Below are 19,227 nucleotides of genomic sequence, written 5' to 3'. Positions count from 1 at the left end.
ACCACATTATCTGGGTTGTCAGAGATCTTTCTGGTATAATTCCTCTGTGTATTCTTCTTGATGTCTTCTGCTTTAGTGAGGTCCCTACCATTTTTGTCCTTTATCATGTCCATCTTTGCACAAAATGTTCCTTTAATATCTCCAACTTTCATGAACAGATCTCTGGTTTTTCCCTTTCTATTATTTTCTTCTATTTCTTTGCACTGTTTATTTAAGAAGGCCCTCTTGCCTCTCCTTGCTATTCTTTGGAAGTCTGCATTCAATTTTCTGTAACTTTCCCTATCTCTCTTGCGTTTTGTTTCCCTTCTCTTCTCTGCTATTTGTAAGGCCTTGTTGGACAGCCAATTTACTTTACTTGCATTTCCTTTTCTTTGGGATGGTTTTGGTTGCTGCCTCCTGTACACTGTTTTGAGCCTCCATCCATAGTTCTTCAGGCACTCTGTCCACCAAATCTTGTTCCTTAAATCTGTTCTTCACTTTCACTGTGTATTCATAAGGGATTTGGTTTAGATTATACCTGAGTAGCCCAGTGGTTTTTCCTACTCTCTTCAGTTTAAGCTTGAATTTTGCTATGAGAAGCTAATGATCAGAGCCACAATCAGCTCCAGGTCTTGTTTTTACTGACTGTATAGAGCTTCTCCATCTTTGGCAGCAGAGAATGTAATCAATCTGATTTTGGTATTGCCCATCTGGTGATGTCCATGTGTAGAGTCGCCTCTTGTGTTGTTGGAAAAGAGTGTTTGTGATGGCCAGCTTGTTCTCTTGACAAAACTCTATTAGCCTTTGCTCTGCTTTGTTTTGAACTCCAAGACCAAACTTACCTGTTGCTCCTTTTATCTCTTGACTCCCTACTTTAGGATTCCAGTCCCCTATAATGAGTACATCTTTCTTTGGTGTCAGTTCTAGAAGGCGTTTAAGTCTTTGTAGAGTTGGTCAATTACAGCCTCTTTAGCATCGGTGGTTGGTGCATAAACTTGGATTACTATGATGTTGAAAGGTCTGCCTTGGATTTCTATTGAAACCATTCTATCATTTTTGAGTTTATATCCCAGTACAGCTTTTTCTATTCTGTTTCCTATTCCTATTCCTACTCCATTTCTTCTACGGGATTATTGCCCACAATAGTAGATATGGTAATTATCTGAATTGAATTCACCCGTTCCCGTCCATTTTAATTCACTGACGCCCAGGATGTCAATGTTTATTCTTGCCATCTTCTGCTTGACCACATCCAGCTTACCAAGGTTCATAGATCTTACATTCCAGGTTCCTATGCAGTATTTGCCCTCCCAGGCCACGAAATGAAGACGCAAGACAGTAATATGGATTAAAATATGGGCCATACTTTATTAATTCAATTCTGATTATAGATATCATTATTATCATAAAATGAGGGGGCCTGCGGTAGTGCGGAGAAAGAAACGCAGGGCATCCACGATACCCTAATCAGCCATTGGGCGAGTCCCAGGCCCCAGGTTCCATCTGTCTTGACAACATCAGGAACCCTGGCAGCCTATGTTAAACACCCCAGACCTCGAGCCATCTTATTTGATGACTGTCGGTCCGAAAGTGGCCCAGCGCATCTCCCACTGCTGGCCCTGTAATGGCACGATCTGCAGAGCTGGGAGGTCTGATTCGCTGTTGGCTTAGCATAATTATCAAAGGGACACACTGAGACAACAAGTTTTTCCCCGCACTAACCTCCAGTGTGACCGAGAATACCACCCATCAAATGCCAACAACCCTTCTCCAGTGTGGGATAGGCGAAAAATCCCTCAATGCATTAGCCAATCAGGATAGAGGTCAAAAATTCCTATCCGACAGCATAAGGCGATCCCTAAAGCACATTAGAAAGAGGGTGGGTGGGTGGGTGCCTGAAAGAGAAGGAAGCCGATCGAGTGGCTAGCGCTCACTTTAAGTAAACGCTAGCCACCCCCCCCTTGACACATGGCCCATGCTGTCCCACGACTTCATGGCGCCAAGGAGGGCAACGGCCGGATCCACAGATCAAGGGCTTTCGCCCTTCCTGTGTCCGGATACTTTTATTTGCAGCATTGGACTTTCCTTTCACTTCCAGGCATGTTGTCAGCTGAGCGTCCATTCGGCTTTGGCCCAACCACTTCATTAGCACTGGAGCTACTTGTACTCGTCCTCCACTCTTCCTCAGTAGCATGTTGGACGCCTTCCGACCTGAGGGGCTTATCTTCCAGCGTCATATCTTTTAGCCTTTTGTTTTTGTCCATGGAGTTTTCTTGACAAAGATACTGGAGTGGCTTGCCAGTTCCTGCTCCAGGTGGATTGCGTTTAATCAGAACTCTCCACTATGACCTGTCTGTCTTGAGTGTCCCTACATGGCATAGCCCATAGCTTTTCTGAATTAATCAAGCCCCTTCACCATGACAAGGCAGCAATCTGTGAAGGGGGTGACTCCTTTAATTAGATTTTTTTTCACCATGCTTGCCTACATTTCATTTTATATTGGGATTGTATAGATTATTGTCTAATTTCAAAGCTCTATTCTAAAATAGCACTTTGGAGAGAGTTACGTTGTTGAAATATTACTCACTTTGATGAATATCTGCATGATTTTGCATCAGTTTTGTTCCCGATTGCCTCTTCTCCTACATCTTCTTAGCCCTTACTGTTTTTAAATTCATGTTATTCTATAGTATCTCTGATGTCAACATATCAGTTTTATCATAATGACATCATTGAGAAAGTCATTTGTCTTCCAAAGCCAACTGGATTAAGGAAAGAAACCGTATCAACCGTATTAGATGATAAATGATGAAATTCATAAAAATAGGAAACGATTATTGACACTGAAGGAAACAGAGAAATTAGCACTTGTTCAGCCCTACGTTACTGAAATAAATTCTGATTGAGCTTTTCTATCCCACACAATATGAATACAGAAGAAAACTATTTTCACTAATCAATTCATATTGTATGAAGTATGATTTCTTTAAAAATGATCATATAGTAGTAATATGAGTGAGCAAAACTTGGGGTTGTCACAATTGTGTGTTTTTCCTTCAGAGCACAACAGTTATTTTCTTTATGAATCAAGGACTTTAGCTTCAACCTTAAATGTTTATAATTTTGAACAACCAAGATCATTTGAACTTCTGTTACCAGCAGGCAGTTATTTGCAGAAACAACAAATCACAGCCCCTTTTGCTGAACAATATACAGAGGAATGCAATCCAAGCCATTCATTTAATTTAGGATCTCTGGTGAGATTTAAGCTATCCATCCCACATAGCACATTTATGTGATTATACCAGTATACATTGCCCAGTGATAACAATTCGTATGCATATATGTGCATTCACTTTATAGCTACCTTTAGCAGGATTAAAAGCAGTATATCAAAATTTACATTTGTTCTTGTATTAGTTTTCTACCACTTGACCAGCTGATAGAAGCAAATATATATACTGGAGTTTGTGTGTCATGTCCTAAGAATGTAATATTAAAAAAAAAGCCTAAGCTTTGGGGAAAAACCAATTACAGAAACAGCATTAAAAATGCCAAGCACCGGGCAGAAGCAATTCTGGATCAGTTTAAAAAAGTGATTGATGAAACTCTAATCTGAGCTGAAGGAACAGTTTCACGACAAGCTGTGACCATTCCACACACTTCATTAGCTGCCATAATTAGCCTGGTGTTTCAATTTGTTAGAACTGGTGGGGACAATTTTACTCAGAATACAAACATCAAAAAGCAGGGTCTCTCTGACTTCAGAAGTGGCTGATGAGAGGCTTTCTAGTCTTTCTGTTAACTAAAAGATTAATTACAGCTGATGGGAGGCTGTACTCTGATTGTCACTCTGTCTATGTACATTACTTTTAGCATTAGAAGAAAGACATGTTTGACACTGCACTGCTCAATCAAGCAGCTTCACATCAGGGCACCAAGTCTATTTTAATATGCAGGGTCTTGTATTATTTGATTGACTTGTTCTCCACTTCTCTGTATCCCAAGCTCTGTCACCAACTAAAACGTATCAACAGAATTCCAGGCTATGCAGTGGCATGCAGGGCAGGTATAATACTAAGGATGTTGTTTTTCCATTACAGTGGTACATGTACACACATCCAACCCCAGACACATTGTTACCCCAGTTACCTCTCTGGAAATGTTTTAAAGTCATGTTTTAATTGTCCTGCTCGGGGTAAAATGATAAAAATATAATCTCTTATCCTGGAAAATGTAATGATTTTAACAGGGAACTAAGTGATATATTCTAGAATACTCCTTTTGCACATAATGTATCTTCTTCATAGATCCTAACATTCAGGAACTGGCCTGATTTTCTGCTTTTTCATATTCTGTCAAGTCACAAGAACTTGACAAAAAGGCAGCACCTATTTGTTTATATATGAACATGTGTCTAACTTCATATAGTACAGGCGTGAAGCTATTAGTTGTTGAGCCTTTTCCTGCTCATGCAATCATGAACCTTGCTGGACACCACTAACTCTTAACTACCAATGCTAAAGGCTAGTCAGCCTTCCCTAGCCTGGTGTGCAACACATGTTGCATAACTCTCATAAGCTAGCCAACACATCTGGAGGGCACCAGCTTAGAAAAGGTAATGTATCATAAAGTGCTTGGAACATATTAGTTCAAAGGCATATGTAATCTATCCCATCACAAACTGATACCTGTCCTTCATCAGCCATTATCTTCTCTTCTATAGTGAGCTGAGCCCAGACTTTGGAACTGCTCATTTTGTTTCCTCCTTTATGGCCTTTTCATGGTGCATTCAGGAAGTCCTATTTAGGATAACCTTTGGCCTTTGGAAGGTAGATGCTACTACTTTCTCAGTTGTTATTTTGAGTCTCCTCTTTGCTGCTGTTTACGGGGGGGGGGGGAATGCCTTTTATTTTACTATATGTTATGTTCTCTTGTACAGACCTCGGTTTTAAAGTTATGTTATTGTTGCTTGTGGTTTTCAATACTGTTAATTTATTGTGTCTTCCTATTTTTGCAAGCCAATTTTCAATAGTATGAGGGAAAACATGGTACAAATGTTTAAATGAATGAGTCCCCTCAACAGAGGGCTGAAACAAGCACTGGTATCTAAAAGGGAACTTTTCATGCTACTAGTTTTTCTCTTTGCAGTGAAGCTGCCTCACTTATATAAGTAATATAAGAATGACTTAGGAATATTATGATGCAGCCAACACTACCAACAGTACCCAAAGAACAAATCTGTAAAATTCTGGGAGGAACTGAATAAAACCTTGTATATAAGGTTTCCAGGTGTGGTTCTCATTCTTAAGAGAGAAGAGGCCTTGTTGATGGCACATAAACTTTACTCTTCATTAATATCAATACAAATGTTTGGGAAGCTGCTATTTCTTTGTACCCTTATTAAAAGACAGATTTTCTTCCCATGCTGAAACAAGCTGGTTGCCTAATTAAACATAGAAGGCAGGTAACACAAGAAATTTATCATGCAACAGACAAATGACACTGGATTGCTCGTTAAACAGTATAATAAGTGCCATGTAATTTTCTCTTTAGAATCTATTTATACTTCAAAATCTCAGAATGTTATCAAAAGATGGCATTTTCCTGCTGAGAAATTATAGAACTGAAAATCAGATTTTATAAAATATTCAACTTGTTGCTGACAAACCCTTTTCAAATACATTAGAAAGTGCTGACAGCACCTTTTCTCATGCAAATAACTTCACTGAATGGCTGCAATCTTTCTAGTCACTACTTGATATTCTTCCTTCCAAATTATTATTTTCTGTGAATCACGACTAACCTTCAACAGAATGGTATTATAATGTCTTTGTTATTTTACTCCTCCATCCTTTAATAGGGGCATGAATCTAAAAGTGCCATTCAGAAGCAAAAGGCAGTTCTTCTCTGCTATGAGTGGGCGCATGTATATGGTTTTTGCTGGTCCTCCTGCCCTGCCATTGTGGAGGATCTCCTAACCTGCTGGAACAGTTTTCAGGGACTGTTAGGACAACAGTGGAAAGGAGAGGGCTAAAGCCCTTTTCTTAGAAGAGCATCTCATGCACCCAAGGATTGGTTCACATGCATTTGGGGTCCTCATAGGGGAATTACCACTTGCCTCTGTTTTAGCCCTGTTCAGGCATTATTAGTTTATTAGGAAAACTGAATGCACAAGGAGGGAGCACTCTTACTTACCCTGCTCTGTCACTATCCCTCTTCTAAAAGCACACAACCGCTAATGGTTGTGTGTAGTGTTTCCACATGAGCAAGAATACTGAAAAATCTGGGCCCTTGTTCACATGGAGATCCCTCACACCTACAGAAACGTCTCCTGAGACTTAGTCAACGTGTGGCCTAGCTAACCAAAATGGTCAACAGAATAAGAGCCCTCCTTTCTTAAATATTCAGTTAACAACAGCCTTAGTAGCCGAGTTTCTTGTAAAGGTTCTTTTCTCCCAGGTCTCTAAAAATTAACCAGACAATCCCAAGTATCCCCTGTCGTGTTTCTTGTTACATTTTTAGCCGTGTTTATTCCTATTTATTTATTTATTTATTTATTTATTTATTTATTTATTTATTTATTTATTTATTTATTTATTTATTTATTTATTTATTTATTGTCATTGTAAGTATACACACAGTATACCCACACAATGAAATTCACAGACATCCAGAGACCAGACACATGCACACACATAAAATTCCCCCAACACTCCCCACCCACTAAAAAATCCCCCAACACTCCCCACCCACTAAAAGTCCCCCACTAAAAATACAAACATCTACACTGCAGTCCAAATAACACAGTCCAACTAACTATTCACTACTGGTGGTCTTTAAGAGCTCATTATTAAGTGCAATTATAGCTCTGGGATAAAAACTATTTAGAAAACGTGTGGTCCGAGTCTTAATTGTTCTATATCTTCTGCCAGACGGCAACAATTCAAAAAAGTTATAAGCAGGATGCTGTGTGACTTCCTCAGACAGTGGGATGTGAAGATGTCATCCAGGGTTGGTAGCTGGAGCCCGATGATATTCTGGGCAATTTTAATGGTTCTCTGTAGAGCTTTTTTGTCCACTACAGAGCTACTCCCGAACCATGCCAGAATGCCATAGGTTAGGACACTCTCAATGGTGCTACGATAGTATGACAGAAGTAAATGCTGAGATAAATTTAACTTGATGTGTTATTATTATTTTTAATTAACTTTTTATTTATGTGCTTTTAATTTTCCTATGCCAATAAAGGTTATTGAATTGAACTGAATAAATATTCAGTTCTCCAACATTACTAACACGAAAATTGGGCTCTTGTTATAACACAGGTGGATTTTTCATTCTTTCTCAATGGCTGCATTCCCTTACCACAACCTGTGGGAGTAGCACACTGGTAGCAGATGGGATTAAAGCCAGTGGTGAACAGGCCAGAGTCAAATGTGAGTCAGTCACCTTTTCTCTCTCTCTTTCCAACACTACCTCTCTTCCCTGATCTTCCTTCTTCCTGTGCAGCAGGCTGTCAGAATGGGGACAGAATGTTTACCCCAGAGGTTTTAACTGCTTTCAGAGAGCTTTCCAAATTAGGTAGAAAGCCACATGACATTTGGCCCTGCATTGCAGGCCTCTCACCCTGTTTTAAAATATCACTGGAGGCCCAGCCTCAAGAAGACCTGGATTGTGTCTCACAAACACGTATCATCAATTTTTGGACTTCTATCTACAGTTGTCCTGCACTACCCATGAAGGAGGTGTACTTAGCTTGAGGACATGGATTATATCCACAAAAGCTTGCTATTTGTTTACCTTTCTAGTGATCCAATAAAAGATTTCACCCACTGTGCATGAAAGTATCATATATGGTGGAGCCTTTATTGAGGGAAAAAAAGTAAATTTCAGAATACCTGCCTGAATAATAGCTATGATGACAAGGCAAAATCTGAACTCACAGTTCATCTTTGATGGACTGGAGCATTAACAAAATATATTAACACTTACTATTTTCATTTCCAATTTTCTTTCCTGCATATGTAAGGAAGAGTTTCAGCTTAGCATCTCATGACTGCAACCCACACCCAGCAGAGGTTTCCTCTTTGTTGATACCTAATTATTTAATTAATTGCCAATATTAATGAAATGAAACCGTTTAAAACAAACAGCCAGACTAGCTGTTTTGCAGAAAGCTTGGTTCATCAATTCACCCATGCAGATTTCTTCCTAAATATGCAGTAGACGGACTGTTGCGCTTAGAAAGCATATTTTATCCCAATCAGTGGGTAAAAGTAGAATTATCCATAACTGAGCCATGTTTCTCTGCTGTACAGTTTAGCTGTAATGATCCTCACACACTGCACTCACACATCAATTATCATAATCATAATCACGGTCATTAAGCTGAATGTTCATTATTATCAGGATGCTGGTGACAGCAGATTCAATCACAGGCAATGGACAGGCAGTCATCGTCCCACCCAAGTTTCTGCAGACAGCGTTGTGCCACATTAAGCCTATGATGTGTTCCACATCCCACTCCATTTCAGAAGCTGCAGACGGTAAAGGTCAACTTTATGTTCTGTGCAATATGCTTAGGTTCTCTAAATTAATTCTTTGGAGCACTGGCTATTTTTATGCTTTGTAGATAATAAGATTCTATTTAGGGCCAAATAAGGATAGTCAAGGAAGGAAAGAGGGCTGCAGCTGCGTTGTTAAGTTGCCTATGACAAGGCATTAAACACAAAACTCTACCCACAAATGGATGTTAAAATGTCACTTCTTCATTTTTGAAAACAAGGAAATCATTTTTATAGAATTGCTGCCATTAAAAGTCAGTTGTCTCAAATGCACATGCAGACTAATTCCACTTCTGATTAAAGGCTGTAGGCTATCATTTCTGCTTCAGTGAATATGGAAGTGTATAAGTGTTTTGACAACCGAAAGATTAGTTAGTATATCTGATCCCCTGACTGTCCAGTTTCATGGGACCTATCATTGTCAATTAAATTTATGGTGTCTGGTAAATTCTTAAGTCTGAAACTTCACACTCCTGGTAATTGCAATGCCAGTCATCTGGGGGCTTTGGCCCAGGGAAAATATTTTGATCAAGTAAGATATCTGAACAGAGCACATTATTTAACTTCAAATGTTTCAGACATATTGGCAGAATCCTGATGGTAAATACAGCATAAACCAGAAATCATGTAAAAGATCTGCACAATCTTGCTGGCTGTCCAATGTGTGCTTCTACATGTCTGGCTACACATTTGCTTGTGTCCCTCAGTATGTGATAGCAAGCCGGCAAACTGAAAAAAACCCAACATGCTCGTGTAATTGCCCTTAATATGTATGCAGCACTTGATAAAAGGGAAACACTTAGCTAAGCATGGCCATCACAAGCCACACTTCATTGTCCCTTTCTGGTTGCCTTGCACACCTCTTTTCTGGGGGGGGGGGGAAGTATATCAGAGGCTAGCACAGCTCTCCTTTTAAAAAAACCTTCAATACACCCTAGATGCCATTGCTCATTGTTTGCCATATTCTTGCACTCCTGGTCTTCTTAATGTTGCCCAGCTTCTGAAGTTATCGACTCCTCACCTTGCTCAACCATTTATTTTTCAGAAATGACTCACAAACCACTTGCTGAGCTAGGAAGGACACATCCTTAGCAAAATTCATCCTGGGCTAAAGGTCACTTTGAGCCAAAGAACCCTGGGTCTTTGCCAAAAGTCTTTTTTGGCCCATCCTCCTAATGTACCCATTTAAACATCCTGGTACCTGCAAAGTGAGGGAACTTTGAAAAGCCTTCCCCTCTTTGCAGCAGTAAGTGACATCCTTTTTAGGAAGAATATAAGGAGCTTTTATTTAGGAGGATCTGGGAAAAGGTAACTTTCAACATCTTGGTCCACTCTTTGGAAGTCCTTGTCTTATAGACTGCAGCCTCTCCCTCCATGTCCTTGCTGTGTACTTGACAGCTGAATGACTCTCAACAACTAATATTTTAGCTCATCATCATGCTGACAATTTTTTACTGCTCCTTTATAGCCCCCATTCTCCCCCTCCATCACCAAACTTGTATATAAATACAACACCTTAGGTAACATAATATTAGTTGTTCTGGGTTTTTCGGGCTCTTTGGCCGTGTTCTGAAGGTTGTTCTTCCTGACGTTTCGCCAGTCTCTGTGGCCGGCATCTTCAGAGGACAGTAACCTGTGCTCTGGTCCTCTGCTGTCCTCTGAAGATGCCGGCCACAGAGACTGGCGAAACGTCAGGAAGAACAACCTTGAGAACATGGCCAAAGAGCCCGAAAAACCCAGAACAACCATTAGATCCCGGCTGTGAAAGCCTTCGTGAATATATTAATATAATATTCATTCATTCATTCATACATACATTCATTCATTCAGATATGTATACCCTGCTACCTTTTCTCCTCAAGAGGACCCAAGGCTGCTTACAATATTGAAATGAAAATTATAAAAACTAGAACTGGAGGGGGGAAACAGCAGCCCCCCTCTTAGACAGCCAGTTACTGAAACAAGACCTGTCTGAAAAGAAAGGTCTTTGCCTTCTTGTGGAATGACAACAAAGACGGGCAGCCTGGCCTCCTGTGGGAGGGAGTTCCACAGCTTGGGAGCAGTGACAGAGAAGGCTGTCCCTTGTGTCCTCACCAAATGCATCTGTGAAACTGTTGGGATAGAGAGAAAGGACCACTCTGTTGATGTTAAAACCTGGGTAATCTCATATAAGGACATGCAGTCTTTCAAGTGGCTCAGGCCAATGTCATTTTAGCACTTTGAATTGTGTCCAGAAATTGTCTGGCAGCCCATTCAACTATTACTATGTGATCCCTGTATCCAGCTCCCATTAACAACATGGCATCAGCCTTTTCAACCCACTGAAGTTCTAAACACTTTCCCAAGGCAGCCGCACGTACAGTGCATTTGGAGATGGACACAAACTGCTGAACTGGCAGTTCGTGCTGATTAGTTTTGGGGCCAAACACGTGTTTGGCACTTCCCAGCCCCTCCTCCTCCAGCGGGCACACACTTAGAGGCAGGACTCAGAGGAGCCGGGGCAGAGGAGCCAGGGCACTGCTTCTGAGTGGCCACCCACTGGACGAGGTGGGGCTAAGAAGTGCCAAACATGTTTGACCAAAAAAGGAAACTGGCACAAACCACCAAATCAATTACACTAATCCAAACAGGATGCAGTTGAGGAAATGGTCTGTAGTTCATCAAATCATCTGTCAAACACTATTGTTTCTCGTAAGACTTACAATCAATCTACTATTTACAGATCCTTACAAATTAGGCCAGGAAAGATGCAAACCACTATACATTTAGGTTGTTAGAGCCCACTGGTGTCAATGGAGCTTACACTGCTTTAACCAGACTTGCAACCCAAGTGAATACGTTTCTTTTTGCTGCAACACATTTTGCTTCGACACATTCAGCTTACAGCTGAATGTGTCGAAAGAGGTCAATACATGTGAAGCAATGATTTAAATGTTATTTTTTGATGCTACAAACACGGTTAGTGTACCCAGCATGCTGTAATCCTCATCTCAAGATGCTACTGTCAAAAGCCAAGTGTATGGGTGTAGGGAGGAAACACAAAAAACAAAAAAAAAAACCTGTAGTCAGTTTTAACTCAAGTCTATAGGGAGAATACGTAAAATCAGAATCTTTTGCTTCTCCAAGCTGACAAGAATTCACAAAAGCAGCCAAGAAGCAATTGTTCAATTGTTTTCCTTCCATTTCATGCTTTGTGACTGATGATCTATATGAGTGCAGTTTTTAAACTTTTGACATCCTACCCTGTATTGAATTCCTTCCACTGAACTGCTGTTTGCACCATGTTAAAAGTTCTGAGAAACAGCCAAGTCTTTAGTAAAGAAATTCTGAAAAGGGGTTTTCCCAGCCAGACAATGGTGAAAATGTCTGAACACAACAATACATATTCACTCCTGTTTGAATTTAGTTGCACATACAAAAAGAAAGCAACAGTCTAGTAATTCCATTCTGTCACTCATATCAAAACACCACAGCCAGACTTGCTTCTCTCTACATGTCTCACTGGAGCATCAAAACAGGGTAGAAACAATCCCTGCAGGAAATTGGGATAGAAAACATTCCTGGCTCCATAAGAGGAGTTGTGATCAGCCATTCATAGGGTGGACTGCATATTGCTGACATCAGAGAGGGGCTCTTTATCTTTAGCACAAATTTCTTGGCCCCCCCCCCTTCTTTTCAGTTCTCTTTTATCAGGACATCCTATTATTTTATGAAAATATGGATACCCCACTTTTCTTTTCATGAGGACTCAAGGCAACTTACAACATTAAAATTAAAAAATATAAAAACTGGAAGGGGAAGGTGATCCAGGAACCCAGGAGCCTGTCTTAAGCAGCCAAGTTATTGAGAAAAAGCCTCCCTGAAGAGAAAAGTCTTTGTCTGCTTTAGGAAGGAGAGCAAAAAAGGAGGCCAGCCTGCCCTCCTGTAGGAGGAAGTTCCACAGCTTAAAGCTCCAACACTTCAGGCATGTTGCTAGGACATCCTGGAGGCACTTATGCCACTCAAAAGTGATCTGAATCTAGACCAGACACAACTAGAACAGACCCATTTGCATCAATGAACTAGCAGAGGAGTTGAATCAAATGGGCCTACTCTAGTGCAACTTATTATGCTAAGTAACAGGATTTCAGCCACTGTTTATGCATCTTTAATTTTACTAGCTTATTTTAAAAAGTGTCTGGTATTCTCCAAACCTAGGCATTCTATATGACACATTGAAGGAGTTGTAGTTAACATTTTACTCTCATGAAATGCTAGCTAAAAAGCACTCTATAGTTACCCAATAATTCAGTGAGCTTTAATGTCATTTTGATATGTAATGATTCGGTGGAGTGGATCTGATTGATTTTGATATTTTTAAAAACTCAACAAAGCTGAAACTTTGCTCTAGTCTTCACAATACAAATTACCTTGTTGGTAATCCATTTTTCTGGGTATTCCTCCCGGAAATGCTTGAGTCCATAACTTGTTTGACCATACTTGCTTGTTCTCTGGATTGATGGGACATACTTGTCAGGTTCATGGCCAGAAAATGGCAAAAATCTGAAAGGTGAAATACATGTTTCCTTATTTTTATTCTATACTGATATATACATTGGTCATCAGGCAGAAGAGGTACTATCTAGACTACTATAACACGCTACATATGCATTAATCCTTGTAAGATGTTCAGAAACTGGCTAGCTCAAAATCCTACTGCTAGATCTGACAGGAGCTGGTTCTTGTAAGGTGTGACTCTTTTACTGCTTCAGTTGCACTGCCTACAGATCCCTTTTTTAAAAAGAAAGCCCCACCCAGCTGAAAGAATTTGGAGCCAGGACGCCTAAGAGAGCATCACCCTCCATGCATTTATTTTTTATTTCTTTAAACATTTATAGCCCACTCTGAAAAGGGTCGCTATAAGGCAGAATTGACTTGACAGGACATTATTATTAGCTGGTTGGCTAGCTCGGTGGTTTAGGTATCTAGCTATGGAGCCACAGGTTGGCAGTTTGATACCCCACTGGGCCTCTTGTGAGTAGAGACAACCTGTGTGGCCTTGAGCAAGTTGCACAGGCCTATCATTCCCCCAGAAGAAAGGAATGATAAGCCACTTCTGAATATTTTCTGTCTGAAAAAGGTTACCGTAAGTCAGAATTCACTTGACGTAAGTCAGAAGCACATGATGATGATTATTTATATCACAGGATCTCAGGGCCGGTTTCAAAGTGGTTCCAAATGATTTTAAAACATAAGGTATTTAAAACAATTTAAAATCAAATACAAAATCAAACACTCAAACATTAAAATATTTCTCTACAACCTGCACAGATCATGATCCTCCATCCCCAAAGGCTCTAATACATAAAGACGTTTTGACCTGGCATGGAAATGATGCTAACGTTGGTGCCAATAAAGCCTCTAAGGGGAAGGCATTTCACAGTTGGGGTGCTATGGCAGAAAAAGCCATCCCCCATGTCTCCAGATAATGAATGGTTCTCAATGGTGGGGCCCAGAGAAGGACCTCCTCAGCAGATCTTTGTGATCAGGCAGGTTTATACAAGGAGAAGAGCTCTTTCAAATAGTCAGCTCTACATAGAGTGCATTGCAGCAGTCTAACCAGGAGGTTACCAGGGCATGGACTACTATGGCAAGGTTACTCCTGTCCAGGAATGATCATAGCTGATGGACCAGTTGAAACTAACCCCAGGCACTCGTGTGAACTTCCAATCACAAAGATAATTCTAGGAGTACCCCCAAACTATGCACCTGTTCTTTCCCTCTGCATGGCTTGATCCAGAATCAGTCTCCTGCCCAACTTCCAGACCTGGGAACTAATGAACCACGGAACCACCATCTTGTATTCAGTTTATTGGCCCCCATTCAGACCATTATAGCCACCAGATATTTGTCCAGCACATGCATAGCCTCAGCCAACCCCAATGATAAGTACATTTGAATGTCATCAGCATATTGGTGGCAGCCAATCCCCAAACTAGTGATCTACCCCAGTGACTTCATATAGATATTAAACACCATGGATGATAGAATGGAACCATTAATTAATAACTTGGAGAAAAAAGGAGATGCTTTGGTGCTTTCAGGGGTTTTGAAAAAAATCTTTCAGGTTTTGCCTCTCAGCAGAAAAAGCCCCCTCTACTCAATTTATTAATGCCCGAGTGAAGATTCCTCTCATACCTCATATCCAGGCACTGGTGAGAATGAACCCATATTGTATCAAACAAACCCCAACTAGACATTGCTGAAAATCAATTTAAGCAATCTTTCTGTGTCATACTGCTCAAATAGTTGAGAAGTTTCTCCTGATACTCTAGCTTCCTTTCATCTCCACTTTCTTTCAATCTTTCCTCACAGGGCTTGGTTTCCAATCCTCTGATCATCCTTGTTACTCTCCGCTGAACTTCCAGTTTGTCTGCATCCTTCTTAAAGTGTGGTGTACAGAACTGGACTCAGTACTCAAGATGAGGTCTAACCAGTGCTGAATAAAGGACGACTAGTATTTCATGGAATTTGGAGACCATACTTCTGTCAATGCAGCCTAAAATAGCATTTGCCGTTTTTGCAGATGTATCGCACTGCTGTCCCATATTCAGTTTGTGACGTACAACAATTCCCATATCCTTCTCAAATGTAGTATCGCTAAGACTACTGGAATAGTGGAGCAGATACATAAGGGCCATGTCCTGTAAATATCACATTAAATTTTAGTCACTGCAATTCGAGATACCTGTATCAGCAAAGGTAAAAACATGGTTGTCCTTGAAAGATACTGAATGATAACATACTGTCAGGTAATACAGAAAAATAAGAATGCTATTTTCCCAGGCACAGAAACGTGTGTTTTTTTAATGTGGAGGACAGAAAGAGAGGAAGCCACTCTTATTTTATAATAACAATGGTAGGTTTTTTATTCTGTGTACAACTTTTCTGGTGGCAGAGAGAAAAATTATCTCGTTTTAACTAACTTCTACGGAAAGAAAATCATATTTTATCAAAAGTAAATTATGTCAGCCAACCTTCCTTGCAGAGAAACAAATTGGTCTTTATTAACATCTGGCCAGTCAAATTGCCCATACAGAATTCTAAACCAAAGGCTCCTGAAAATTAGCAAAACAAAAGCACAGAAGTAGCAGAGCTTTAAATTATACAAAGCTACGGAAGCATGTATATACTCCTGGGACAAGTGGCTCTCATATAAGACAGATTATAGCACTTCCAGGGCTAATTTGCACATGGGATGGACATCACACACACAAAAATTAATGTGGCCCCAATGTCCCTGAGTATACATAGGAGGTGCTGAAAGCCGGCTGCTCCACTTACAGTTTTTATCACTTCCGAATTGCATTTTAATAGTACATTTTTCTTTTGTTCAGAAATGAAGGAAAATTGGCACTCTCTGGGGATTGGACGATGACTGAAATGACAAGGCTAGTAGCTCAGGAATTTGCCCATGAAAGCATGGAATTCAGGGTAGCCTTAGCATTCAAAAATAAGGTGGGTTTTTTTAAAAAAAAAACCCCACAGATTTCTACAAATTCATTGTAGAATTTTTAGAAAAATTCAAAGACAATACTCCTGTTTTATAACATAATTATTAATATATGCATATGAGCAAACAGATACACATAAAGATTCCTTTATTTATGGCATTACTTTACTTAGCATTATATAAATTCAGTTTAAGCTTATATTCTACATTATGATTATATATATATATAAATGAGAAGTAGATCAAAATGAGAATATACACTGGAAATATTTACAGGCAGGAAAGAAAGGATTTCATGGCCCAATTGTACCTTGTGATTCAGATTGAAACAGTAGGTCAAAATCCAACAATGCATTTCTGTCCTGTTGGATCCATAGCTTCTGACAATAGAGTAAGAACTTTCTTTCTCTTCATCACACCCTGCAATGGGGGCTAAAAAAAACTTCTCTAGAGAGTTTCCAAGCTCATAGAAGTGGGTTTGAAGCAAGGGGGAGGGAAAGTCCCAATTATCTCAGGGAAGCACTATCTCCAGCTGAAGTATCCTGTTGGACCATGGCCACTTGTAGTGAGAAAACATCTATTTTGGCTGATGCCCTAGAATCTAAATACTGGACTGCTAGAGCAAAATGTCTTGTTTGTAATTAAACTTCATATGTAATGTGGCCGTTGTGGGCTTTAGATCATGAAAAAGAATTCAGACCTGTTGGTGTATGATGTAGGACTAAACTTGAATTTTCAAAGTGGATCATAGCCAGTCTTTGTTGTTCTGGAAGCAAAACTGTTTGTATTTCCAGAGCAAGACAAAATGTAGGCAGCTGGGGTGTTATTGAAAATGATGCATAGTCTTGTCACCTAATAAAGTGTGTGTGCTTTCTGAAAGTATATACTGAAGGGCAAAACTTATTCAAAAGAAAGAAGCCAAAAAGTAAGGGAGGACGAATAGCATTTTTAAGGCATCTAGAAAATATGGCATTAGCTGCATAAGAAGTTTTATGGCTGGCTCAGATTTTTTAAAAGGCTATGCATAGGAAAGGAGGGGTAAAATGTTAAAAGACAAGTGCAAAAGAGTAGCCACAGTTTTTTAGGGAGAGTGTAAGGTGGGCTAATTGATGTAAATTTTGGAGACTACTAAAAAAAGTTTTTAAAAAACATGTTTGGAGCAAGAAGAAGGAAGCAGGATGTCTGTCACATGAAGAGGTGGCAGAAAACAACAGAAAATGGAAAGAGAAATAATACAAAACGGAAAGAATCTGGAACTGCTTAACATCAGCAGTTCTTTCCTATATAGAAAATAGCTTGATGAGACTAAAGTAGAAAAAAGATGACAGGAAACAGTTGCAGGAAATTCCAAGACAGATAGCCACTCAACAAAATCAAGTCTTCAATATCTGACAAATTGTATTACAAGGCACTAAGGGAATCTGCGGTCCGAAAATGGTCTGAAGCTCAACATAAAAAAACAAAAACAAACTAAGATCATGGCCACTGGTCCCATCACCTCCTGGCAAATAAAAGGGGAAGATACGGAGGCAGCGACAGATTTTACTTTCTTGGGCTCCAGGATCACTGCAGATGTAGACAACAGCCACGAAATTAAAAGACGGCCGTTTCTTGGGAGGAAAGTGATGACAAACCTCAACAGCATCTTAAAAAGCAGAGACATCACCTTGCCAACAAAAGTCTTCATAGTCAAAGCTAATATTAATATCTAAACCTATCCATTCTAAAGGAAATCAACCCTGAGTGCTCACTGGAAGGACAGATCCTGAAGCTGAGGCTCCAATACTTTGGCCATCTCATGAGAAGAGTTAGGAAACTGTGAAGGAAAGAGGAGAAGGGGACAACAGAGGATGAGATGGTTGGAGCTACTAACATGAATTTGACTCAGCTCCAGGAGGCAGTGGAAGTCAGGAAGGCCTGGTGTGCTCTGGTCCATGGGGTCACGAAGAGTCAGACACGACTTAACAACTAAACAACAAAGGGAATTTGCACATGTAAAAGTCCCTCTTTTTCATTTTTGAAGAGTCATTGAAGAATGGAATAAGGTTCTCAAGACTGGAATCTGGCAAATGTCCCCATATTTGAAGAGAGGGGATGAGAAAGCCCCATGCAGCTACCACTGATGCTAAGAAAAGTTCTTCAATAGATCATGAAGCAATCAGTAGGCATTCAGGAAAAAAATATGTTCTGAGCCCAAACAGCCAGCATGGGGATCTTAGGAATAAGTTGTGTCAGACTCTCTCTCTCTTTTTGTTTCTAGCAGAGGCTAGAGTTGCCTTATAGATCAGGAAATACTGTGGCTGTTGGGTATCTTGATTTCAGTATTTGTTTATTTATTCAATTTTATTTAAAATATTTTTACCCTGCCTTTCTCCTTAAATGGACCCAAGGTGGAAGTAAGAGATTTCACAAGTTTCTATATATGATATTTTTGTTGATAAGCTCATCAAATGTGAATTAGGTAATGCTACTGTTGATTTGATTGTAACTGATTTGAAGTACTATGCCCAAAGAATGTTCATAGAATGTCCTTCATCATTCTGGAGAGGAATGAATGGCGGGATGCCATAGAGTTCTCTCCTGGACCTAGTGCTGCTTTGCATCTTTATCAATGACTGGGATGAAATAATGGACTTATGCTCATCAAACCTACAGTCAATATCAAACTTGGTTGGGTAGCTCATACCTTAGAAGTAGAGACGGACATGAGGAGGTGGGGTAGGGATTCCTGCAGAGCGGCCTTTGAGTGGGCAGCTGCTGGAAGAGGCGAAGGAGGGAAGCAAGAACTTCTGTTAGAACAGGGCATTTGCATGATGAGGAGAAGCTGAGCAATATGCACCAGCTGGTGACTGGGAGAGCCGGGGGGGGGGCAGGGAATGTGTCCCACCTATGGTGCTGCACTGACAAATTGGGATGACCTGGCAAGAAACTATTTGTGCCCATCTCTATTTAGAAGGCAGAAATCAGGATTCAAAATTATCTTGATATGACAGATAATTGAACCAAAATTAATAAAAATGAAGTTCAATGGTGGTAAAAACAAGGTTATACCAGAAGAGTACATTATAAAAAGATGGAAGTACATATAAAGAAGATGAAAAAAATTATGTAGGTTCTGACCTAAATATGATTCAGAAGTACAATGCAGCAACTAAGAAAACTTATACAACACTAGCATCATCTATTGTG

At 40.0% G+C, this 19,227-nt stretch overlaps 1 protein-coding gene across 4 annotated transcripts in view; it reads right to left on the bottom strand.

The window, feature by feature from the left end:
* The window catches only part of SPATA17 (spermatogenesis associated 17), a 131,299-nt gene that overhangs the window by 13,223 nt on the left and 98,849 nt on the right, over positions 1 to 19,227 (bottom strand). For all 4 annotated transcript variants that reach the window (XM_020805403.3, XM_020805404.3, XM_072990383.2 and 1 more), the window contains one exon: positions 12,956 to 13,088. In XM_020805403.3, the coding sequence (XP_020661062.2) occupies positions 12,956 to 13,088 (133 nt within the window). The remainder of the gene's footprint in view (positions 1 to 12,955; positions 13,089 to 19,227) is intronic.

This window comes from Pogona vitticeps, chromosome 1 (genome assembly GCF_051106095.1).
Source record: "Pogona vitticeps strain Pit_001003342236 chromosome 1, PviZW2.1, whole genome shotgun sequence".
NCBI lineage: Eukaryota > Metazoa > Chordata > Lepidosauria > Squamata > Agamidae > Pogona > Pogona vitticeps.
Note: the sequence above shows the minus strand (reverse complement) of the source record. Positions and strands in the feature narration are given on the sequence as shown.